At 37.6% G+C, this 21,281-nt stretch overlaps 1 protein-coding gene across 5 annotated transcripts in view; it reads left to right on the top strand.

Annotated features, from left to right (window-relative positions):
* Positions 1-21,281, top strand: part of LOC116715898 (FERM, ARHGEF and pleckstrin domain-containing protein 1-like) — a 47,187-nt gene that overhangs the window by 1,615 nt on the left and 24,291 nt on the right. For 3 of the 5 annotated variants that reach the window (XM_032556621.1, XM_032556622.1, XM_032556618.1), the window contains exons 1-2: positions 935-1,189; positions 9,412-9,627. In XM_032556621.1, coding sequence (XP_032412512.1) covers positions 9,454-9,627 — 174 coding nt within the window. In that variant the 5' untranslated portion in view covers positions 935-1,189; positions 9,412-9,453. Of the gene's footprint in view, positions 1-934; positions 1,190-9,411; positions 9,628-21,281 lie in introns of those variants that run through there. The other 2 variants (XM_032556623.1, XM_032556620.1) reach the window with 2 other exon arrangements.

Genomic DNA, 21,281 nt, shown 5'->3' with positions numbered 1-21,281 from the left:
CCAGACATGATCTGACCTGGCATGACATGGCAGCGGCGCCACCACCAGGAGGTTTCCATGTGTGTTCTTTTTTTTTTCCTCATAAGAAAATGAATGTAATTTATAAAAAAAATCCAAAAGTAGGTCAAGTTGTGATTCATTTAAAGTGGAAGTATGCAGATTTGTAGCAACAAAACAATGTAACTGTTATTTTATGAGTTTTTAAATGTTGTTGTTGATGATGATGTTACTCAGTCCTGCAGTTTTGCATCCAGTTTTTACAGACTAAAACTGTAGTGGTGTCCAAAATGCGGTCCAGGGGCCATTTGTGACCCTCTGAAGGATTTTGGGCGGATCCTGGACCTCAATTGTGGTCAGCAAGCATAGTTGGTTAATACAGATAGACACGTTTTCATTTTTAGGGAAGTGTTTTTAAATAGATATCTTTAAAAATATATATTAATATTAAAAGTTCAAAAAATAGATTTGCATTTATTACAATTTTTGTATTTACCTTGATTTTGGAGAAACTCGTTTATTGACCTAATCTTACTTAAAAGCAAATCTTGCAGTCCGAATAGGAAAACAATCAACACAAAAAATTTAAAACTGTGAGCTTGTCATGCTAATGCAACCGTTAAATTCCGAGATTAATCTCCAAATCTCTTTTTTTCTAGCAAATTTCTGACTTTTCAGTCTGAGAAATTTCCCATTTTTTGGTGGAGATTTTCTCCTTGTTTTCTAATTATAACGTCCCTTTTACACCGTCAAAGTTTGCATATAAAATTAACATAAAATAAATCATGGTACTTTGCAGCTGTATTGTCACAAAATGCGGAAAGGTGAAACACATTTGCAGGAGAAATGTGCAGCGGAAGCAACCAGGAGGTGTCGCTGTTGCGCTGGCTCTGGTTGCGCTCTCTCCGCGCCCGATACGCCGGGTTGCACCACCTCCACCACCACCACCAGCTCCACCAGCGTCAGCGCTGGAGGCGGTGTGCAGCTCTTTATTGTTCTGCTGGAAAGCTTGATCCGCGGCCGGCCGCATTTGTTTCGATGGCCGCCGCTCAGAAGCCCCGTCCCAGCTGAGAGGGAGCGGTCCATCTGCGAGGACGACACCGAGGTACCGAGCGGTGGATCGGGATTTCTCCGACAAAAAAGCGGCTCCTTTCTGGTGGGCAGTGTGTGGATCCTGGAGGAGGAAGACGGGGTAAGGAGGAAGGCATCCCGGATCAGAGCGTGGCTCCATACAAAACGCTGGGATTTTTTTTTCTTTTACAAATTTGAGAGTTTTCTCTCTTTTTTGTGCTTTAAATGTGTTTTTTGCTTCATAGTAGTTTAAGGACGCTCCTGTTGCAGAGCAGCCTGGTTATTTTCCTAATCTGCAGAGCTTTAGGGGTCCAACTGAGCCTGTGTGACTGTAAGCTTAATATCAGCCAACCATACCTTTCTATTGGCTGTCTTCTGATTATCTGCAGTTCTAATTTGGCGTTTTAGCCCATCAATATGTCCTACTAACATAAAAATAGGACACCCTATAAGAACCTCTGTTTTCTGACACATTTGGACTTATTTACAATACTTAAATGTTCAATATAAGCAATAAAAACTAAATTAAGAGTCTGAAAGAGGTTGAAATCGTCTATTTATCTATAGAAGCCGCTACAGGAGACCTTTCCTGCCAACAGTCATCATCACTATCTACAATAACTCTTTGAAGAATTTGAATAAGCATGAGTTACAGCAACATTTATTTTCCCTTTGGTATCAATAAAGTATTTTTGTTTTGATTATTCAAAACAGATGCTAAAAACAACCGCCCAAACAAATTCACCCTGAAAGCAGACCGCAAGATGCTAAAGAAAGGAAACTCTTTGGAAATGTTTGGCATAGTGCTTCTGTGATGCACAGCGATGGAAGTGTCATATTTTCTTTGAATAGTAGACATCAACATATTAACATTTGTTAATTTAAAAACTAGTTTGGTTGTATCTTAAAAAGCTGTTTTTTTATTGGCTGCTTTTTTTATCACTTTTGTTTTTTTTTTGTTTTTTTTGTTTTTCTGTTTTTTCCACAGTTGGGTAGTAGTTAGTTACATTATTTGAGTACATTTTTGAAAATATGAATATTTTTACTGCGCTGTACTTTTTACTTTTACTTCAGTAATTTTATCATAAGTAATTTCTACTATTATTTGAGTAAAATTTCTGGATTTTCTACCCACTGAATGAAAAACAAACATGTTTTAACCAAAAATTAACCTGCAGTTTTTGTTAAAGTTTAATCAATTTTTATTGAAAGAAACTGATTAAGAAAAATCCTAATCATTTTGTTCTTAAAATACCCAAATTTCCACTTAACTTTACATTTTGGTCCATCTGATGATGTAATTTTTAAATATGAAATGATTGATAATTTGATCAGTTACTTTTACCAAATACTTTTTTTACTCTTTAGTAATTTCTTGGCTACTTCTTCCTTTTACTTTAGTAAAAATATGCTAAAGTCGTGCTATTCTTGTGTAAATGTTTTGACTACTCTACCCTGCTCTGGTATTTTATCTGTTTTCCTGCAGTCAAACATCATGCATGCTAATCTGCAGCACACAAACACAGGTTGCCTTACTGTAACCCACTGACATGGTCGCACTGGCCTAACGGATTACTCTGCTAACCTACATTCTGCCTACTGTACTCAACTTCTTCACGTGTCTCTCTCTGGGCCGGATCTGTTTTATTTCAGCCTGATAAAGCGAGCTTTCGCTCACTGATCTCAGACGATCGTACGCCCCCTCCCCCCGTCTTTGCACCCTCCTGAGTGGGGTCACAGCTCAGGGTCACCAAAGAGGCAGCACTGACTTTTTTCTTTTTGCACGTGGTTGGTGGAGCATGTGGCTGTAACATGGCCTGCTCAATTGCTTTACATCCCCTCTGTATGTTTTCAAATCAATATGTCGCAGTGTGGTTGGTGCTTGTGTCTCAGAGCAGCTAAATTGCCCTTTCGCTGAACGGGGGAGGGTGTCACCTTGATAAAACGTCGTGTCGGGTGTAGCGTTGTGGCCTTGAGCTCGTCGCCGGCGGCTCGTTTAAACAACGGAGTCATGCAAAACAGTCAGCAATAAAACCTCTGCTGGGTTCTCTGCTGTGAGACAGAGACACACCCCATGATGTTTCATTTTCAGATCCAAAATGCACCAATAAATGTAGAAATATAACAAAATCTGACTGGAAATGGCTTCAAACACACTTAACAAAAATATACTTGGTCAAATTCTGCTGTTAAGAAACCAAAATATATCAGATGTTTGCATTTTAAGCTTCTTAAAGGGTGCGTGTGGTTCTGCGGAGACATTCTGAGTCGTCAGTAGCAGGGTTGTAATAGTTTTCTTTATGGTTTAGTTTTATTTCGTTGTGACTTTTTGTTTGTCTAATTCTGTTAGTTTTTAAAGTGTGTTTTCTATTTTTTCTGTTAGTTTTTATTTAAATATTGTTTTAATTTTTTTCATACTTTGCTTAATTTTTAGGCGCAGAATTCAATAAGTAATGATTTGAAATTAAGGATACATAGATTGGGTAATAAATATTAAACAGAAGATGCCATTTTCAAAAAATATATTTAATTATTGTTGAAGTGGAGTGCCATAATTTTCTGTCAGCTGACGTAAACTGCTTGTGTGGGTAAAAATAAATATATTTTACATCAGTTTGAAACTGATTGATTCATAAATATGGAAACAAAAAATATTGTCTTTAATTTTAGCATCTTTTAGTTAATTTTATAAATGTTTTTTGGCTAAATAAACTCATTTCAATACGGCCAAAAACGCCTCATCTGAGCACAAAACCATTTTTGCTAGCTATAGCTACATTCAGTTTATTCAATATTCCATTCTTTAAATCAATCATAATCCCAAAAATGTTTTTTTTTTATTTATTTTTTTGGTGGAAGGGAGAGGTTAGGATTTTTAAAGTGCAGATTTAATAAAACATAAAGATTAATCCACACTAATCTGGCTCAGGTCCTTCATTTTGTTTAAATCGAGATTAGTTTGTTAGTTAAATGTTATAAAAACCTTAAACACACATATAAAAAGAAGCAGCTCAATCAATGCTACCCTTTTTCGAATAATCCAAAAAATAAAATATTTACACCCAGCATTAAACTTGTTATAATATTTACCAATTTGACTTCCTCTTGTGTGAATTTGGTGCCAGTTGATTCTCTTTCCCTTATTTCCCACAGTTGTGCTGCATCAGTGATTGCAACATCTGTGTAAATAAAATTCCACATTTAAAAACATTCCTTTGAGCTGCATGCATTAAAGTTAATTTTGGTATTTTAGTTGCCAATGATTAACATTAATCAAAAAAAAAGAGGACTGGTTCAGATTATGGGAAATACCACAAATCCACACTAAGTGGTTGTCACATCCCCTTTATGTTGTTTCATGTGTGACGGCAGCTTCTCTTTTTCAATATACATTCACATTTTTCATTTTTAAGCCTCTATCAGTAACATCAGTGCCAAAAAATAGTCTGTGAATGTTTTTATTACTTTCTTAAATTTTACGTCCTAAAGACTCGAGTTAAAGAGGCAGAGACAAAGTTCTGGTGTAAAATATGTGAATTAATCCAATTAAAAACAGCTCAAAACTGAGAATTTGCTTAGAGAGTGACTCAAGAAAGCTACTGACTGCAAAAATACAAACTCTTACCAAGTGTTTTTGTTCTACTTTCTAGTGCAAATATCTTAATACACTTGAAATAAGACAAGCTAACTTAAAAGTAACTTTACAGCAAGATATAGAGGCTTGTTGTAAGTAAAAAAATACTAGAAATTTTTCCACATTATAAGTGAAATAATCTTCCAGTGGAACTTGTACTTTTTTACAAATCAATATTAAGGAATTATTTACTTTAAAAAAGCCTCTATATCTTGCTGAAAAGTTACTTTTAAGTTAGTTTGTCTTATGTCAAGATTACTAAGATATTTGCACTAGAAACTACTTGGTAAAACTTTGTATTTTTGCAGCGCTGTAAGAATCTTGAGGAAATTCCACCAAATAAATGTATGACGTATGAACAAAATGTAATGTGTAGAACCGGATTAGTAAGCCCTGTTTGACGTAAAATGTGCGTCGTGGCTCATCTGATTCCCAGGCTCCTGCGCCCAGTCGCCATCTCTTGGGAAACGCTGGGCGAACCCCAGTTGAAAGGCGTCCCTGGAGGCCTTGGTGAGTTAAAGCCGCGCTGCCTGACGCTCCCACAGTGGCTTCCTTTGTGCCTGCTGTGTGAGCGGCTCACTCTGTATTCCACCCTTGCACAACCAGCCTCCCTGCTGAAGATAGAGGGTGATGAGGAAACCTCCCAATTTTTTCCCTCTCTGGGTTTAATTGCTGGTGACACTGATCCCAGAGTCTTAAATCAGAAATGTTTTATGGGTTCATTTGTGATGGAGGTACACTCCTTCAGATCAAGTCGGATTTTTCCATTTTCTAGGGATTATCGACACCTGCTTGTTAGTAATAAAGTGAATTAGGGCTGTAAACTAGCAGGCTGGAACACGGCTACCCACCGATACTGGACTGCTGATAAGCTTTCACTTTAACGCAGTGGGGGAAGCAGCGCACAAAGACGAGCCAATGTTCCCACAGGTGTAATCAGTAACTTGAATGTCAGCTCCCTTTATAGTCGGGTCACTTCCTTGGTTCGGCTCCAGTTTCCAGTTCCAGCTTTTTGTCATGGAGGTGAGCAGAGGTAACGACACCCGCAGGGATTAAGGGAGGCTTCATTTAGAATCTTTTTACACCTGCATTACCTTAATAAAGAGCAAACAGGTGACTGATAGAGAATCAGCTATAAATATAACAAAATTAACAGTGAATAAGACGCATTATAGAGTTATCACCGATACCCTGTCTATTCAGTCTAATCTAAAAACACAAAATACTTTTGGTCTAGTTTCTGGTGCAAATATTTTAGTACACTTGAAATAAGACAAAACTAACTTGCAAGTAACTTTTTAGTAATATATAGAGGCTTGTTTTAAGTAAATAATTATTTAATCGGCAGATTATTTCACTTACAGTAAGACATTTTTCCCATGTTATAAGTTAATTTAACTGCTAATGGAACTAATCAATATTAAGGAATTACTTACTTAAAACAAGCCTCTATATCTTGCTGAAAAGTTACTTTTAAGTTAGTTTTATTTCAAATTTACAAAGATATTTGCACTAGAAACTACTTGCTAAGATTGAGTGTTTTTGCTGTGTGTGCTTTATTGTTTGTATTTTACATTATATTTAGAGTTCCTAATTGCATTTTCTGAACCATTTGTTGCAGTTTATTTGTACATGGAACTACATTGTGCATGTTGGTCCAAAATAATCAACCTATTGTTTTCATCAGTTTCAATTTCTTATAATTACTTTTACTTTGGCTGTTCTACTCCTAAAACTGAATGAATTAAAGTTGTTTTTACATGTTTGACCACGCTTAATTAAAATTCCTATTAAAAAATACTTTGTGACCCCAAAGGAAATTAAAGTTTGCTGTAACTCATTAATTGAAAGTTTTCAAAAAGTTATTGTCAATGGTAAAGGGTGTTGGCAGGAAAAATGTCTTGTTGCGGTCTAAATATGTGTGCTGTACTGGTGCAGAGTTATTAAATAAATTCATAATTCAGTACATTTCTGTCAATGTTTAAAAAAGGAGACGTTTTAAGTCAATATATTAGTGTTCAGATATCGGTATTAGAAGTTAAAAAAGTTAGCTATTTTGTTTTTTGGTCACATTTAAGTATTTCAGATCCTCAAACAAAGGTTAATATGAGGATATTATTTTGATTAAATGATTAAAGGTGCTAAAAATAAGCAATAAAGAGAGAAAAAGGTGATTTTTACCCTGTGACGTATGTTTTAAATCATCAGATCTCATGCATATGCAAAAAAATAAAAAAATAAAATAACGGAGAGAAAATACAGACTTGAAAACGAGGTTAAATTCCTGGTGCCTGACATAGATTACTGCTGCTGCTAGCCAACTCTTCCTGATCCACTTTGTTTTCTCATCCTTTGATCTGGTCTGGCTGCAGCTTTCATACAATAAAAACCCTTTGAAATTATTGAGGTCCTTTTAAATTGGCTCCAAAGTGGATTTTTATGTTGTCGATTAAAAAATATATATTATTGTTATTAGAGTTTGCAGATTATTTTTCTGTGTAAAAAATACAACTTTTCTCCTTATTCCTTGTTTTAAGTGGCTGTCGCTGCATCATCCTGTTGACAATGTGAATTACATTGAACACTTTGAAGTCGGCCGCCCAAACTGTCTCCTTGTAAATATTTAAAACTCTGTATATAGTTAAAGCCTGTCTGTATAAAAAGATAGTGAAGTCATCAGTTTAAAAGACAACACAGTCTGGAACAAATACCTAAATGTTTAGAGACACGTTCTGTGGTCTGAAGCAAGGAAAACATGTTTAACTGTCAATATATTTGGAGAATATGAGAACTGTGAAGTATGGGGTGGCAGCATCATCCTGTGGGGTATTTTTGCTGCAGCAGGAAGGAAAATATTGAAATACTGAAGCCAGAAAATTGAAGTTCGGACACTAATGGGTTTTGGAAATGGTAAAATGACTCTCAGTATCCAGTCAAACTGGTTACAAAGTGGCTTCAGGACAACAAAACCGATGTTTTTTGGGTTATCATAACAAAACTCTGATTTCATTCTTGTGGAAAATTTGTGGACAGAACTAAAAATGTGTTTGTGAGCAAATCTGACTCAGTTCCACCAGTTCTGTCTGGAAAAAAATTCAGGTGAGAAGCTCAAGGAAGTAGATCCAAAATGTTTGACCCAAGTGATACTTTATTTGACTTCAGACGTTAATAGTATATTAATATATTCTCAAATTTTTCTGATATTTATGTAGTAGAAATAATTTTAGGAATTTTAACTGACCCAAAACAGGAAATGTTTAGTGTGATTTAATGTCTTAAATTAAGGAATAATTTTTTACATGCAAATATTTGATATAATCTGTATTTAGCTGCTAAACTTTGCCTCAAAAGAGAATAAAAATGTATCGTGTCCTCAGATTGTTGGTGCAGGATGGTTGATTGGTTTAAAGATTTAAGAGGTTACTGAACCGAGGCCACCTTCCTCTCCTGGATCTCTTGTTGAGGCAGTGCAGAAGTGAGCAACCCTCCTGTCTGTCTTCTAAGACATTCCTCCACCCTGATGTCACCGACTGCCTCAGAGAGAGGATATTTATTGCCTGCGGTTGAGGTTTATCAAGTGTGGGATGGAGGCAGGGGAAAGGCAGACAGAAACCCTCTGGACTGGACCGTATATCTCCAGTCTGGAGGCCTGAATTCAAGTCTGGGCTGGCCTTGAATGGAGGTCTGTGTTTAGATCCCACCTGCTGGAATGTTTGAATGTCTGGAAAGGTGTGAGACATGTCTGTCTGCTTTTGCTGTGTTGAGGTTTGTGGCTAATTTCTTCAGTGCTCAGTGAAATATGTTGTGGTTTAACTATTGTGCAAAGCCGGCTTAAACCCCACTAATAACCAATTAGTGATTTAGGTATTCAATCAATTAATCGACTTACTATTAATTGTTGATTAATGTTTATTAGACTAAAATTAATTCCATTAAATTTACTAAAAACGTCCACTTGGAAATGTTGTAGTTTGGCCTCCATCCAACAGAGGGCGACGCTGGTCATCCTTGGGCGGAACCAATGGATTTAAAAACAAAGATGGCGGCCCAGTATACTGGAACCTGAACAAGAAACTGATCCAAATGGAGTTTGGGATGTAAAATGCACTTTATGAGGCTCTGTTTAAAAAAACAAAGAAGACGTCTGGCTATACCAGACCTTGAAAGAGAAAGCGGTCCAAATTTAGTCCGGTTTGGGATGTAAAATGCACCTTATGTGGTTCTGTTTAAAAACAAGATGGCGGCGGGGCACAGCAGAACGGGAGGAGAAACAGTCCAAACAGGAGTCCGGTTTGGGATATAAAATACTCTTTATATGGTTTTGTTTTGAAATATAAACACTTGACAAACTCTCAAAGGTATCTACTTAATAGCGGTCATCCAGCTCAGCTGAATGGCGGAGTAAAGTCGTCGACTGCTAAACCAAAAATAACGGTTTTGCTACGAAGGCTAAGCTAATATGACAGAAAAGCTATTGTAAAAATTGTGATGTTTAGGTGTAGCAATTTGAGAAAACTAAAATTTCCTGTGTATTCAGTCAGTAACACAATCCATATAAAAACGTTCAAATATAACGATGAGCTTGAAAAAATGTAATCGGTAATTTTATGGAAAGAAGTCGGCCATCTTGATGCAATACAAATCTCGGATTTTTAATAAATCAACTATTTGCATCTGAGCAATGTTTCTGTCCTCTTTCTCTCCATCAGACGTGAACATCGGTTCCTGCTGCCTTTTGAAAGCCCATCACCATGTCTGAGCTGACCGAGAGGCCCTCCACAGCCGGACAGCGGCTGGGCGCCCCGGAAAGCTTCGGAGTGTCCACCCTGGAGCCCGGCATGCGTCCTCCGGTCCAGCCCCCGGGACGGCAGGTTTCCATACGGGTTCAGATGCTCGATGACACGCAGGAGGTCTTCCAGATATCCGTGAGTGATACTTTTTTTATGGAATACCTTGCTTTACATCTTAATCACTTAATTACTGTTTTATATGATGGAGCAACACAAAATGGTTGAAAATTAAAAATATCTTTACTTTTATTAATATGAAAAGTGTGATGTTTATGCTGGACTCTGAATGATACCCCTAAATAAAACCCAGCACACTACATTGAGGAGTAAATACTTTACTTGAATAACTTTTTGGAAATTATGTACCTTTAGGAGTATTTTTGTGACACTGTATGTTTTACTTCCACTTTTTAGATTTTAGTTGCCAAGATTTTTGAAACCATGCATGACATTTGCTCAGTTCCATGTTATGGATTTCTTTTATTTGGTTTGTGACAAAAAATCTTCAAAAAATGCTTGAAATTTTGATGTTTTGACATTTCTGCCAGTTTTTCTGCCTGTTTCAGGCAGATTCTATGACTATGATTTTACAGATTTAGATCCTGATCTGCCACTCCTTTTTGTCTTTTGAATCTTTTCTCTTTTATTTATCTGTTGAGACATTCATGTCTACACCTGAGGTGCACATGTTTCCCTTTATTTCCTGCTAAACTTGTTGTTTAAAGGCGACTCGCTGTGAATGCCTTGCTCACCTTTGAGGCCAGACTAAGATCCCCACTTCCTGGAGATACACAGGAAATTGGAGCAAAGCCCACTTCCTGTTTAAACACACCACACCTACAGACCCTGACTCAGTCAGCTCTCTGTCTACCACCAGCAGGAATTTGATTGAGCTCACCCAGTTACTCCAAACATGCTCCAGCAGCTTTTCTTCGTACAATCTGTCTGCCTTTATGTCTGAGTCACCTCTAAAACTGTGTCATGTTTGCATTTTGCAGCGTTTGCATGTGTTTTGAATCTAGCTGGAGCATGTAAATTGTCCTTGCACAACAGTTCTGCTCATGTCTGCAATTGATCCCACGCTACAGTGTGTCAGTGTCGTTTCCTTGAATTTCTGGTTTAACGTCTTGCAGTGAGCCGGTATTGAGTGTGTTCTGCTCCAGGGCTTGCATGCCTTTTGGAAAATCCAGCTGCTGTATTATCAGCACAAATCTGAGGGGATATTTTGTTCTTATTTGTGATGTTAATTAGGAGAGAATCCGCTGGCTTGTTGAGCTGCTGGCCTGGGAAGCCATAATTGGCTTTTAGCGAAAATGCCAAGAATGTGATGCGGCTGCTGCGTGAGGACGTGTCTGTGGATGAGAGGACAGTTAGGCAGGAATTTGGTCTGGATCTTTTTTTGAATGCAGTTTTAAATCCTAAATATATGCCTTTGCTTGTTAGGTTAAAACAAGAAGCTTGTGGTGGTTTGCAGAGCAGCGAGGAATCTTGATCATTCTCCAGTCCCCAACTTAATCCACTCATACTTTTTGATAAATTAAAACCAGAACACACAAGCTTAGAAGATGGATCAGTGGCTGTTTTGAAGAGAGTTTCAGATTTTTATAAAACCCTGACCCTATGGAATCATTTTAATGCCTCTAGAGCATTTAATAGTTTTAATTTTTTGTACTTTTTTACACATTTTATCCTGGTTTCTTAGGTGAACAGTACAGTGGATCTGGCTGCTGCACAGTGTCACAGCAAATTTTCACTTTTAACACCTTATAAACATTACAAAATGGCTAACTGTAAGTCTTTTTCACTTGGTAAAGTTCTAAGATTGTTGTCTGCTTTAGACAATAAATAATGCTAAGCTAATGACTAAATGCTAGTCATTAGCTTAAGTGAATTTTTCAGTCTGACAGAACACATTAACTAATAATTTAGCACTCTTATGACCTAAAGCAAACATCCAGTAGCATTTCACGCTATAATCAAATTAACACTCTAAATGAACTATTCCTGCATTAGTGGACTGATATCTGTGACGTTGCTGCTTTCCAAGTTCCTGTTGCAGCGACGACTTTTGAAATTTGATGTCTTGACTCTGAAAAGCTGCTCAGGAATGAAGAAGCTGTTACTCTAAAAGCAACTTAAATAGCCAGATTACAGCTAAATATGATCAAATACTAAGAAAATTCATGCAAACTACTTGTTTTTTGCATTTAGGAAACAAAATAGGTATTTGGTAATCCTAACTGACCTAAAAAGTTTAGTGATGTGAATTTAAATACCTGGTTTAAGCTTGGTGGTTGTTTCTCTGCAGTAGAACCAGAAATGGCTTTAACCGAAGGAAACCACAGGAAGCCTCAGCTCAAAGTGATCCAACCTAATAAATGACAGCTGTTTTTGGTACTTAATGAGTTTGGTGAAATAAAGTCTCCATTGTGTTTTCATCTTGTTTCACCTAATCTGTCTTTTCCTGCTGTAACGCCTTGCAGTGTGTTTGCACAGTAGGTGAATTCTCATGTGTGAATCAGGAGATAAGCCTCCAGCGTTGGCATTCACCGGACATTTTTCTCCTTGGAGTTTTACCTCATTAACCAGCCGGTTATCTCTGGACCTCAGCAGGGCGCCGCACAGCAGCAGCAATCCATTTTAAACCACTTTTGCTTTCATTACCATTAGTCAGTGTGAGTCTGCGATCTGAAGGCGTGAATGCATCATCATGGGTTCAGAAAGAATGATGGCGGATTTGTTTGATATTCTGTTGTTTACATTCACCTCTACATCACTGAAAACCGTTCAAAGATCTGCTCTCATCGTTGTTCTGGATTCATTTGTTTATTCAAATGTTTCCTGTCCCGCTTTGTTCTCTGACCTTCCTTTATCTCTTCCTCATGGCATTCTTTGTTCTCTTCTTTTTTCTCCCATTGTGATTATTTTGTCCTGTTACTTTCCTTCTTTCTCTCCATTGCAGTCCATATTTCTGTCCTTATTTCCTTCCTTTCATTCCGTTTGTTCCTTCCTCCTTTTCTTCCTTTCATTTCTTTTTCTTACTTTTTTCCCTCCTTTTCATTTTTCTTTATTTTCTCCTGATTGTTCCTTCCTTTTTGTCTCATTTTTTAATTTCTTCCTGCATCTCCTTTTTACTTTCCTTTCCTCCTTCCTGGTGTCCTCTGTTCCTTCCTTTTCATTCATTACTACTTTCCTTCCTTCATTTCTTTTCATTTTCATTTCTTCATTTTTGGTATTCTTTCCTTCTTTACTTTTGACCATTCCCTCTTTCCTTCTTTGTCTTTTCATTCATTCTTTCCTGTTTTCTCTCTTGTTTATAACTTTATTTTCTTCATTCGTGTCCGTCCATCGTTTATTTCCTTCCTTGTTCCCTTTCCTTTATTAATTCCCTTCATCTCTCCATTTCCTTGTATGCTATCCTTCCCATCTTCCTTTCCTTTTCTCCACTCTTCCTTTGTTTCGTTCATTGTATCCTTCCTTTCTGTCTTCTCCTTTTTTCTTGCCTTTTCTTGTCTTTGCAGTTTCCATATGTAAATTCTGCCCGTCATATAAATATTTTCAATAAATTAACATTTCCTTAGTATATTCATTTCTTAAAATTATCTCTGGAATATTTCCACTGCTGCTTGTTCGTATTAAACCTGATTTCTTTAATGAATATTGAATAATTGAAGGTGCAGTTAAACATTTTAGCTCCATATTAAGACATCAGCACATACAGATGCAGCCTGTAGCTCCATTATTAATGAAAAATGAAGGCAGCAATCTCTCCCACCTGCTAAATAATTAAATCCAGATAGGAGGTTCTCTTTGTGCTCACATCCACCTCAGTGAGATTGTTTCCATTATAAACACTGACCGTGTTGTTCTTCATGCTGCCATTAATGGAAACTGAATGCAGGAGTTAGCAGCTCAGATGATGGGTTATATACTGTGACTGCTAACAGGCTGAAGCAGGGCGGGTAATTAAGAATCAGTTTTAGCCACTTGCTCTGCGTTGCATTCGGTTTTGTGCAATGCAGCATGAATGAAAACCATTCAGACTATATTTGTCTCCAGTAAGACTGTAACTGTGCTGTTTTACCCTTTCTTTGGTTATTTACTTGCATACTGCACTTTTATTTGTATTTTTTGTGTTTTAATCAAGCATCTCCGTTAAAAATCAACAGATTGTGCGTTCGTTTTCCTCCTTGGACTTATGCTGACTAAGATCAGATCCTCCTGATTCCCTGGAGATCAGTTGAGCTGCTTTAAGCCCCCGTTCACCTCCCCTCACTAGGAAATCCCATTTACCCACATGACGCCTTGCAGACTTCAAACCAGCACATATGGAGCCACGTTACCTCTCTACACCACCTAGCCTTTTGTTTTATTCATGATTTTAGTTTTTTTTTACTCTTTTCATCTCTACTTTTTTCCTATTTTGTTCTCCATGTTGACTTGACCCTAATCCCTGTAAGACCATCCAATATCTGCTCTCCGTGATTGACTTTCTCAGTGGATGTCAGAGGCTTTAAAGGCACACCATCTGACAGCAGGAGTGAGATGAAGAGGAGTGGCTTTAGAGGTGATAGAGGTGTGTGTGTGTTGGGGGAGGACTATAAGGATTAAGATGACAGATCTGCTCCACGGACATCATTTGATAACCTAGCGACACTCTGGGGTTATGATAAATAACAGACAAGTCCCCTGACATGTTTCACCGCAGCAAGGCGCACACAAACACACACGCCGCTGACATTTGAAATTGATGGGCCTTTGTGCTGCCTGCTGTCTGGGGACTGAATGTAGAGGCTAAAAATGAAGGGAGCAGGGAGCTACAACGCTACTTTATGGTCCTAATGGACAGAGGTAGCAGTAAACATTAATCGTTTTTATTGTAATCGGTCTCAATGCTGAAATCTTTGTTTTATTGCAAAGGAGACTAAAGTGCCCGCATAGTTAGGCTCCTTGTAAAGGTTCTCCCCGTTGTTTTGGTCCTAAAAATTAGGGCTGAAACGATTAATAGTGGTGAATCATTTATTGAAATAATTGCTAAAAATTTAGTAATTGAATACAGACTCAAAAAAGTCAATTTAAGGGCTAATAAAGTCAAAACTGTACAAAAATATCCTGTTTTGTTAGCACATTTTGCTATCCAATCATTAATTGGTTAATCAAAAAAAATTAGCAGTAAAACGGTATTTATGTTAATTTGAGCAGGACTTGACATAAATACAGTTTTTAGAAGTGAAAACAAATATGAATTTACAAGATAATTTCTCAGTATTATTATAAACTCACAGTGATGAGAAGAAACTGTCCCCAGATATTGGAGTGGACAGTATAAAGATGCTAAAAGTCAAAAAAACGAAAAAGTTTTAAACTGTTCATATTATTTTTCTTAGAACATAAATGCCTATTATGTCTTAAGTGCTAAACATTATAAATGATCAATATTCAAAATAATAAGTGCAAAATGAAAAATCTAATTTGGCATTATAGCATTATTAGCTACTAGCTTGGGTTGGCAGCTAAAACATAGCAATGTAATTTAGTATGTTCTCAGTTTGTTTATTACAACAAAGCTTCATTAATCAAACTTTTTAAAATGTTAGTTTTAACATTTACATGAACTTAATGACAGCTATATTAGCTTGCTAACTACAAAGATGAGTAGCTAAAGCATTGGAGAAAACTGGCTTGGTTTCCTGGTATTGTAGTTTGTATGAAACCAAATGCAGTTTTTATTTTCATTTATTCTGAACGACTGCATCATTATGTACTGTTTGGTTTTGGGTTTCACTGGAATGGGTGGGTTTCTTTTACCCAACCATTCCTGTGGGTAAAAAAAAAAACGCATTCCCGTCATCTTTTTTCAAATTGTTTTAATGTTTATGGAAACGAGCTATATTGCATTTTATGTCTTTGCTAAATCCAAACCTTAAAGACCCTCTAGGTCTGGTCGTAACAAGTAATTTCTGGTGCAGTCAGTTTGTTTTTTACAAGATGACTTCATTAATCAGGCTTTTTAAAAACACTTTTTAAAGTGCCAATAGTCTAACATTAACATGGTAACTCTGAATTAATGATGGCTACGTTAGCTTGCTAGCTGCAAACTCTAGCAGCTTGTATTATAGTTTGTTTTTATTGTTGGGTGACAGAAGTGATGTAAAAGCACAGGCAGTTTCTATTTTCATTTATTCTGAGCGACTGCGTCATTATGTAACGGTTGGTATTGGGTTTCTCATTCCTGTGGGTAAAAACAGCTTTCCCTTCATCTTTTTTAAAATTGTTTTTGTGTTTCAAGGAATAAGTTGCATTGCATTTCGTATCTCTGCTAAATCCAGACTTTAAACATCTTCTTGGTCTGTCTTTGTTGAATTTCTGAGATCAAAGGGATGCAGATAATGCTTCCCTCTAGGTTGGGAAAAGAAATGATAGCAGATTACTGCTGGAGAGTGAAAAATTGTCCCCGATGGACAGAGATGATTGCTGAGATTGTTTGTAAATGGGAGCAGTAACCAAATGAATAGGGGCCCAGTGAAGGACAGAAAGGAGACGTGGTGCTGAGCTCTTTGTGGTGGAAAAAGAGACACACATCCGACTCCCACAGAAGCCAGTGAATGAGCAAACACTGGCTGCTCTGCTTGGCTGCAATCCTTTTTTTCTGCACTGCAGTGAATTCTGGCCTCGCTGAAGAAGTTCATCAGCAATCACTGTACCCTCCTCACACAAAACCACCAAACCAATTTTGTCGTTATTGTGGATTACAAATGTTGTTTTAGTGCAACTTTCTGCAGCCAGAGAGGTGGACTTGTGGTGAAGTTTTCACTGTGAGCATCAGGCGAACTGGGACGAAGCCAAACTCATTTGTGAAATTCTGGCTGAGGTTGTCGTCTTCTCTAAATGTCTCCTGACAGACAGAGCTTTGTCTCATTAGTCACTGCTGCTGTAAATCTTCATTTTGATGACGGAGGGGGGCGTTCGGGCTCCGTCAGGGTTTTCCCCTCCTCCAGAAAATTAAAACAAAACAAAAGGAATGCTGAGTATAAATCTTGCAGCAATTGTGAATTGTTTCCACGTGGATGACATCAAAATTAATTGGAAACTTCAAACGCTTTCTAAATACTATAAAGACTCCATAATGACGCCAGTGTTCAAGTAAGGACTTTTTAAAGTTAAAGAGCTGCACAAGATCAAAAAGGCTGAAAATGATTCAGTTTTATCTGCATTTGAGGATCTTTCCACCTCCGCCAATTATATCACAGATTATACAGAACGTGAATGCATGACTTGAAATATAATATCCAATCAGTGCAATTTGGATCGGATTGCATGCACTAACTACAATTGCAATCATTATGGCATATTGCTCCGTTTTCAGTCAGGAGGTGTTTGTTCTTCCCTTTGCTTGCTGCCTCCTGGTTTTCCAGAAGACTTTGTGTTATTGTGCAGCCCTGCTGAGTCGATCCTCTGAGAAACTGGCGTTGGAATGCAGCTCTGACTGGGATGTTTAGGAGAAAAAAGTAAATTCGGCTTTCATCCATCTCTGTCTTCTCTGGGGTTTTCTCTCTGATTAAAACTTTTTTTGACATTCTCATTCCAATCTGCAGCATGAAACTGGAAAGGAATTCCTTCAATTTAGAGCTGAAACGACTAATTGTCATGAATTGATTATTGAAATAATCATCAGCTAAATTAGTAATTGATTAACTGGAGTGCATAGAGTAAAATATAAACTCCTCAGAGCAGCAATTAAGACAAAAGTGTAAAAATATACATACATTTTGAATTTATGATTAAAAAACAATTTGTCTGTAAATATGTTCTACTCAAAACTCAGATAGCAGTTTTAGCTTCTCCTGGTTCAAATACCGTAAAAATAAAAAATATATTAATCTTCTTTTGCTGTCCAATTATTTAATTAATTAATCAAAAAATGATCAGATCAGCCCTACTGTTATTATGTCAAATCAAGCAGAAGGGTCTGAGCGTTTCACATGTTGATGTTTTTATATTTTTAGCTTTAGATGTAATATTTTAGGCAATACAATGTTTATTTTGTTATTTAAAAAAGCAATTGTTGGCATATTTTAATGTATTGCTAATACTGTATAAAAATGGCTGAAGTTCTTCAATGTAAAATCTGCACTATGTGCTATTTTTTAATCAGATTAATAGTCATAAAAATTGATACAGTAATCGATTACTAAAATAATCATTAGTACAGCTTTACTTCACTTACAGAACTTCATTTAATTAGAAAATCTGACATTTCTACATCCTAACGTTTCCTCTGCTAATCAGCTGCAGCTGCAAAACCAGAACCTCCTGATGTGACTCAGATTTGCAGATCTTTGTAACTTTTTGCTTCATTTATTTATTGTTTTAATTGTGCTCACAATCTCTTTATTATAGTAAAAAAAAAAAAAAAGCAAGCAGACATTCGAGATCAAGCTTTAAAAACGGCTGCAGGTTGTTATTTTCATCCCAGAAGGAAATCCAGAGGCCGTTTCTGCTCCAGATTTTTCCATAAGGCGTAGTTCAGACACACCCACCATCACACTACACAAGATGCTAATTACTTTTTTATGCTTTGGAGCTGTGCATGTATTCCCCTCTGCTGCTCAGTTTAATAGTCTACCACGGGTGTGCTGCAGACCGTTGCATCCACACACACAGACACACATTTCCTTTTGTTTCAGCAGCCCCCCATCAGCAGGTTTGTGAACTTAATTTCCAAGAAGTGGCAGGTATTTGCCAACATGCTGCTTTTTTTCTCTTAGATGTGTTTGTGCGACTCTCTTTGTTGAGTTAAGCTGTTTAGCATAATCCAAACATGTGAGGATGTGATTGGTGGAGAAATAAAAAGGGGGAAACTGTCTCCCCGCTGTCCTGTTGTTCTTTTATGGGAAACTGTACAGTTTACACCAAGCTGTAGTCTTAGTAAGCAGCTTTTTTATACAGGTATTTCTCACACACACCTTTTCACTCCAAATATTAACTTTGTTGTTTTTAAACCACTTTGAAACTAATTTTGTGGTTTGGTTAGGGTCGTTATGGTTAAACACTTTAACTTCAGTTTCATTTGGCTTTGGAAAACTGTAATCTCATTTTTTTCTCTCTCATCTGCCGAACACGGTGTTTATTTCCTCCAAACTTGACCTACTTCATAACTTTACACCACCTTCTAAATGTTTAAAAGTCATTCATATCTCATCTGGCTGTTACCGGACGATTTATCCACCATGTTTGTTTTGAAACGGTTGCACAGACAGAACCAGGAAGTAAACATCTGAAAAATAAAAACCTGTGAATGATTTTTTGATGGGAATACGGGTGTTGATGATGGGTTATTATTCTGTTACACCAACCAGTGGCAGGAAGGAGAACCATGTGTCCTCCTTCCTTCTTTCCTTCCTACATGCATGTTGCTTTCCTCTTTCATGTCCTTCATTGCTTGTGTCCTTTATTCTACATGTCCTCCTTCCTACCTTTCTTATTTGCTACCTCCAGTCTTAGTTCCCTTCACAGTGTCCTACTTCCCTTCTTTCCTTAAATGTCTTTCAATCAGGGTTAATTCCTTCCTTCCTCTTTTGTTTGTTCGTTCTATTCTGTCTTTCCTTCCATATGGGTTTTTTTCATTTCTTCTTTCCTTGCTTTCTTCTGGGCTTTGTTCCTTCCTTCCTTTTATCTGTGTTTGCCTTCCTTTTCTCATTTATTTCCTTCCTTTCTTTTTACTTCCTCCTTTCTTTACTTCCCAACTTCCTTTGTTCATCTCATCTAGCCTACCGTCTTACTTTTTCTCTTTCCTTTCTTCCATCTGGGTTTACTCCCTTCCTACCTTCCTTCTGTCCCTCCTTCCTTTCTTACATTTATCTGGGCTTCTTTCTGTCCTTCCTTCCTTCTAGTCTTTCCTTTTTTAGTTTCTTCCCTCCTTCCATTTTGGCATCATTCTTTTCTTCCTTCCCTCTCTTCTTCCATTCTGTCCTTCTTTCCATTCTTATTTTTTTCCTTCCTCCTACATTTAAATTCTCTGCGCTGTATGAATGTCTTACATAAATAGATATTAATATTATAGATTATTAATATTAATATGGTCAACCGTCACGTTTTGGGTTTAAATCTGAGGCTGGAGCCCACTGAACTCTGGGAAGTTGAGTCTGGGATAATCTGACCTCTTGAACCCTGCTAGTTTTCTTCTTCTGCATGTTTGTAACCTGAGCTGAGCTTCCTGTGTTGATGCTTCAGGTCTGCTGACGCAGTTCAGCAGCAGGACGCAGCATGTTCTGTGGTATGAAGTGACCATGAAGGGAACAAAACACATCACCAGCCTGAGGTTCTCATGACCTCTGCTCATTCCTCCTCACATTTCCTCCTCTTTTTGTTCCAGTTGTTCAAACTGGATGACATTACAGACTAAAGGAAACTTAGGTGCTTTTCTAAATATTTCCTCCTGTGAAAGAAACAATGGATGAAGAATATTTGGAAACTCTCTATAAGCAGGATTCTCCATCCAACAAGCTGAATCTCATTGGCCTGCAGAGTGAGAACTGCCAACTGTCTGAGTTTAACAGCCAATCAGATGGTTCTTTATATTGTTATTGTTGCACCAGTGATTGTTGTAATGATGTTGCTCTATAATGTGGAGTCCTGCTGCTTTCCACAAACCGAGGGAAACTTTTTGTAGGAAACTTTTCCAGGATTCCCACAAAACCTGTAAAAGTTCGGAATCTGATTTATTTCCTGATGTGGATAAAGATGGGAAAATTGAATGTTTTGGTTGTTTTACTTCATTCTGTGTCCATCCATCTATCGTTTCATCCCATCCATCTTTTATCCATCCATCTTTCTATCCATTCGTCCATTGATTTTGTTTCTGGTCCTGTCTGTCCGTACATGTCATATTTAATTATTTCCCACAATAGAAATATAGTAACCATTTATTTTCATACTGCTGTATGTATTTTTATAAAACTGTAAAGTGATATCCTTTAGGAGCAGAGATGAGATCAAAGGCAGAAACTAAAGTAAGTTGCAGTAAGTGAATGTTGTGTTAGCTGCTGGACCCAGAGGGGCCTCATGTGGGGAGGATAGTAGAAAAACAGTAAGTGATTCACTCTGACATACCTCTCTCCAGCTTGGCGAGGCGCTGACTGGATCACATGAGAAGTTCTGGGTTAAAGGGAGAGGAAGTGTATCTGTCAGTGTTGTAGCTGGCAGCTGATTCTGCAGAGAGTCGGCCACGCTGACAGCTTCCTGGCATGTTCCTTTCAGGCCGTGAATGAAGCCCCGAACAGAATGACTCAGGAGGAAGTGAAGGGGGCACACAAACAAACTCTCATTAATCCAACTTACTAAGCAGTTTGTGTCCATTATGGACTCTGATATAGTCCACTGTTTGATTTGCTGTGAGAATTAGCAAGTTGAGTCATATTATGGCAGGTAAACGGAGAGAAACTGACGTTTGCAGCTATTTTGAGCCGAGTTATTTGTTATGCAGAAGGACAGCTGGTCATTAAGGCTCTTGTCTCGACTTTATAATTATCTGAGAAGAGGCGAGTTCGGCCCAGAAACCCAGCTCTGGGAGCTGGACACGGCCCCCACATGTCAGCTGTTTTGTCCACACTCTGCTTCTGTGTCTGCAGGCACGTTGGCCTCTACCTGGAATATTTTACCGCAAACAAATCCAAGAAGAAGAAAAAAACACTTTATCTGAGTCTTGCACAGTAAAAATGTGATTAGGAGTATATGTGTGTGCCTGTGAGTTTTTGTCTGGGTAAGAAGGCCTCATTGATAGAAGCTGC

The sequence above is a fragment of the Xiphophorus hellerii genome, chromosome 24 (genome assembly GCF_003331165.1).
Source record: "Xiphophorus hellerii strain 12219 chromosome 24, Xiphophorus_hellerii-4.1, whole genome shotgun sequence".
In the NCBI taxonomy this organism is placed as follows: Eukaryota; Metazoa; Chordata; class Actinopteri; order Cyprinodontiformes; family Poeciliidae; genus Xiphophorus; species Xiphophorus hellerii.
The sequence above is the reverse complement of the archived record's forward strand: the minus strand, read 5'-3'. Positions and strand labels throughout refer to the sequence as shown.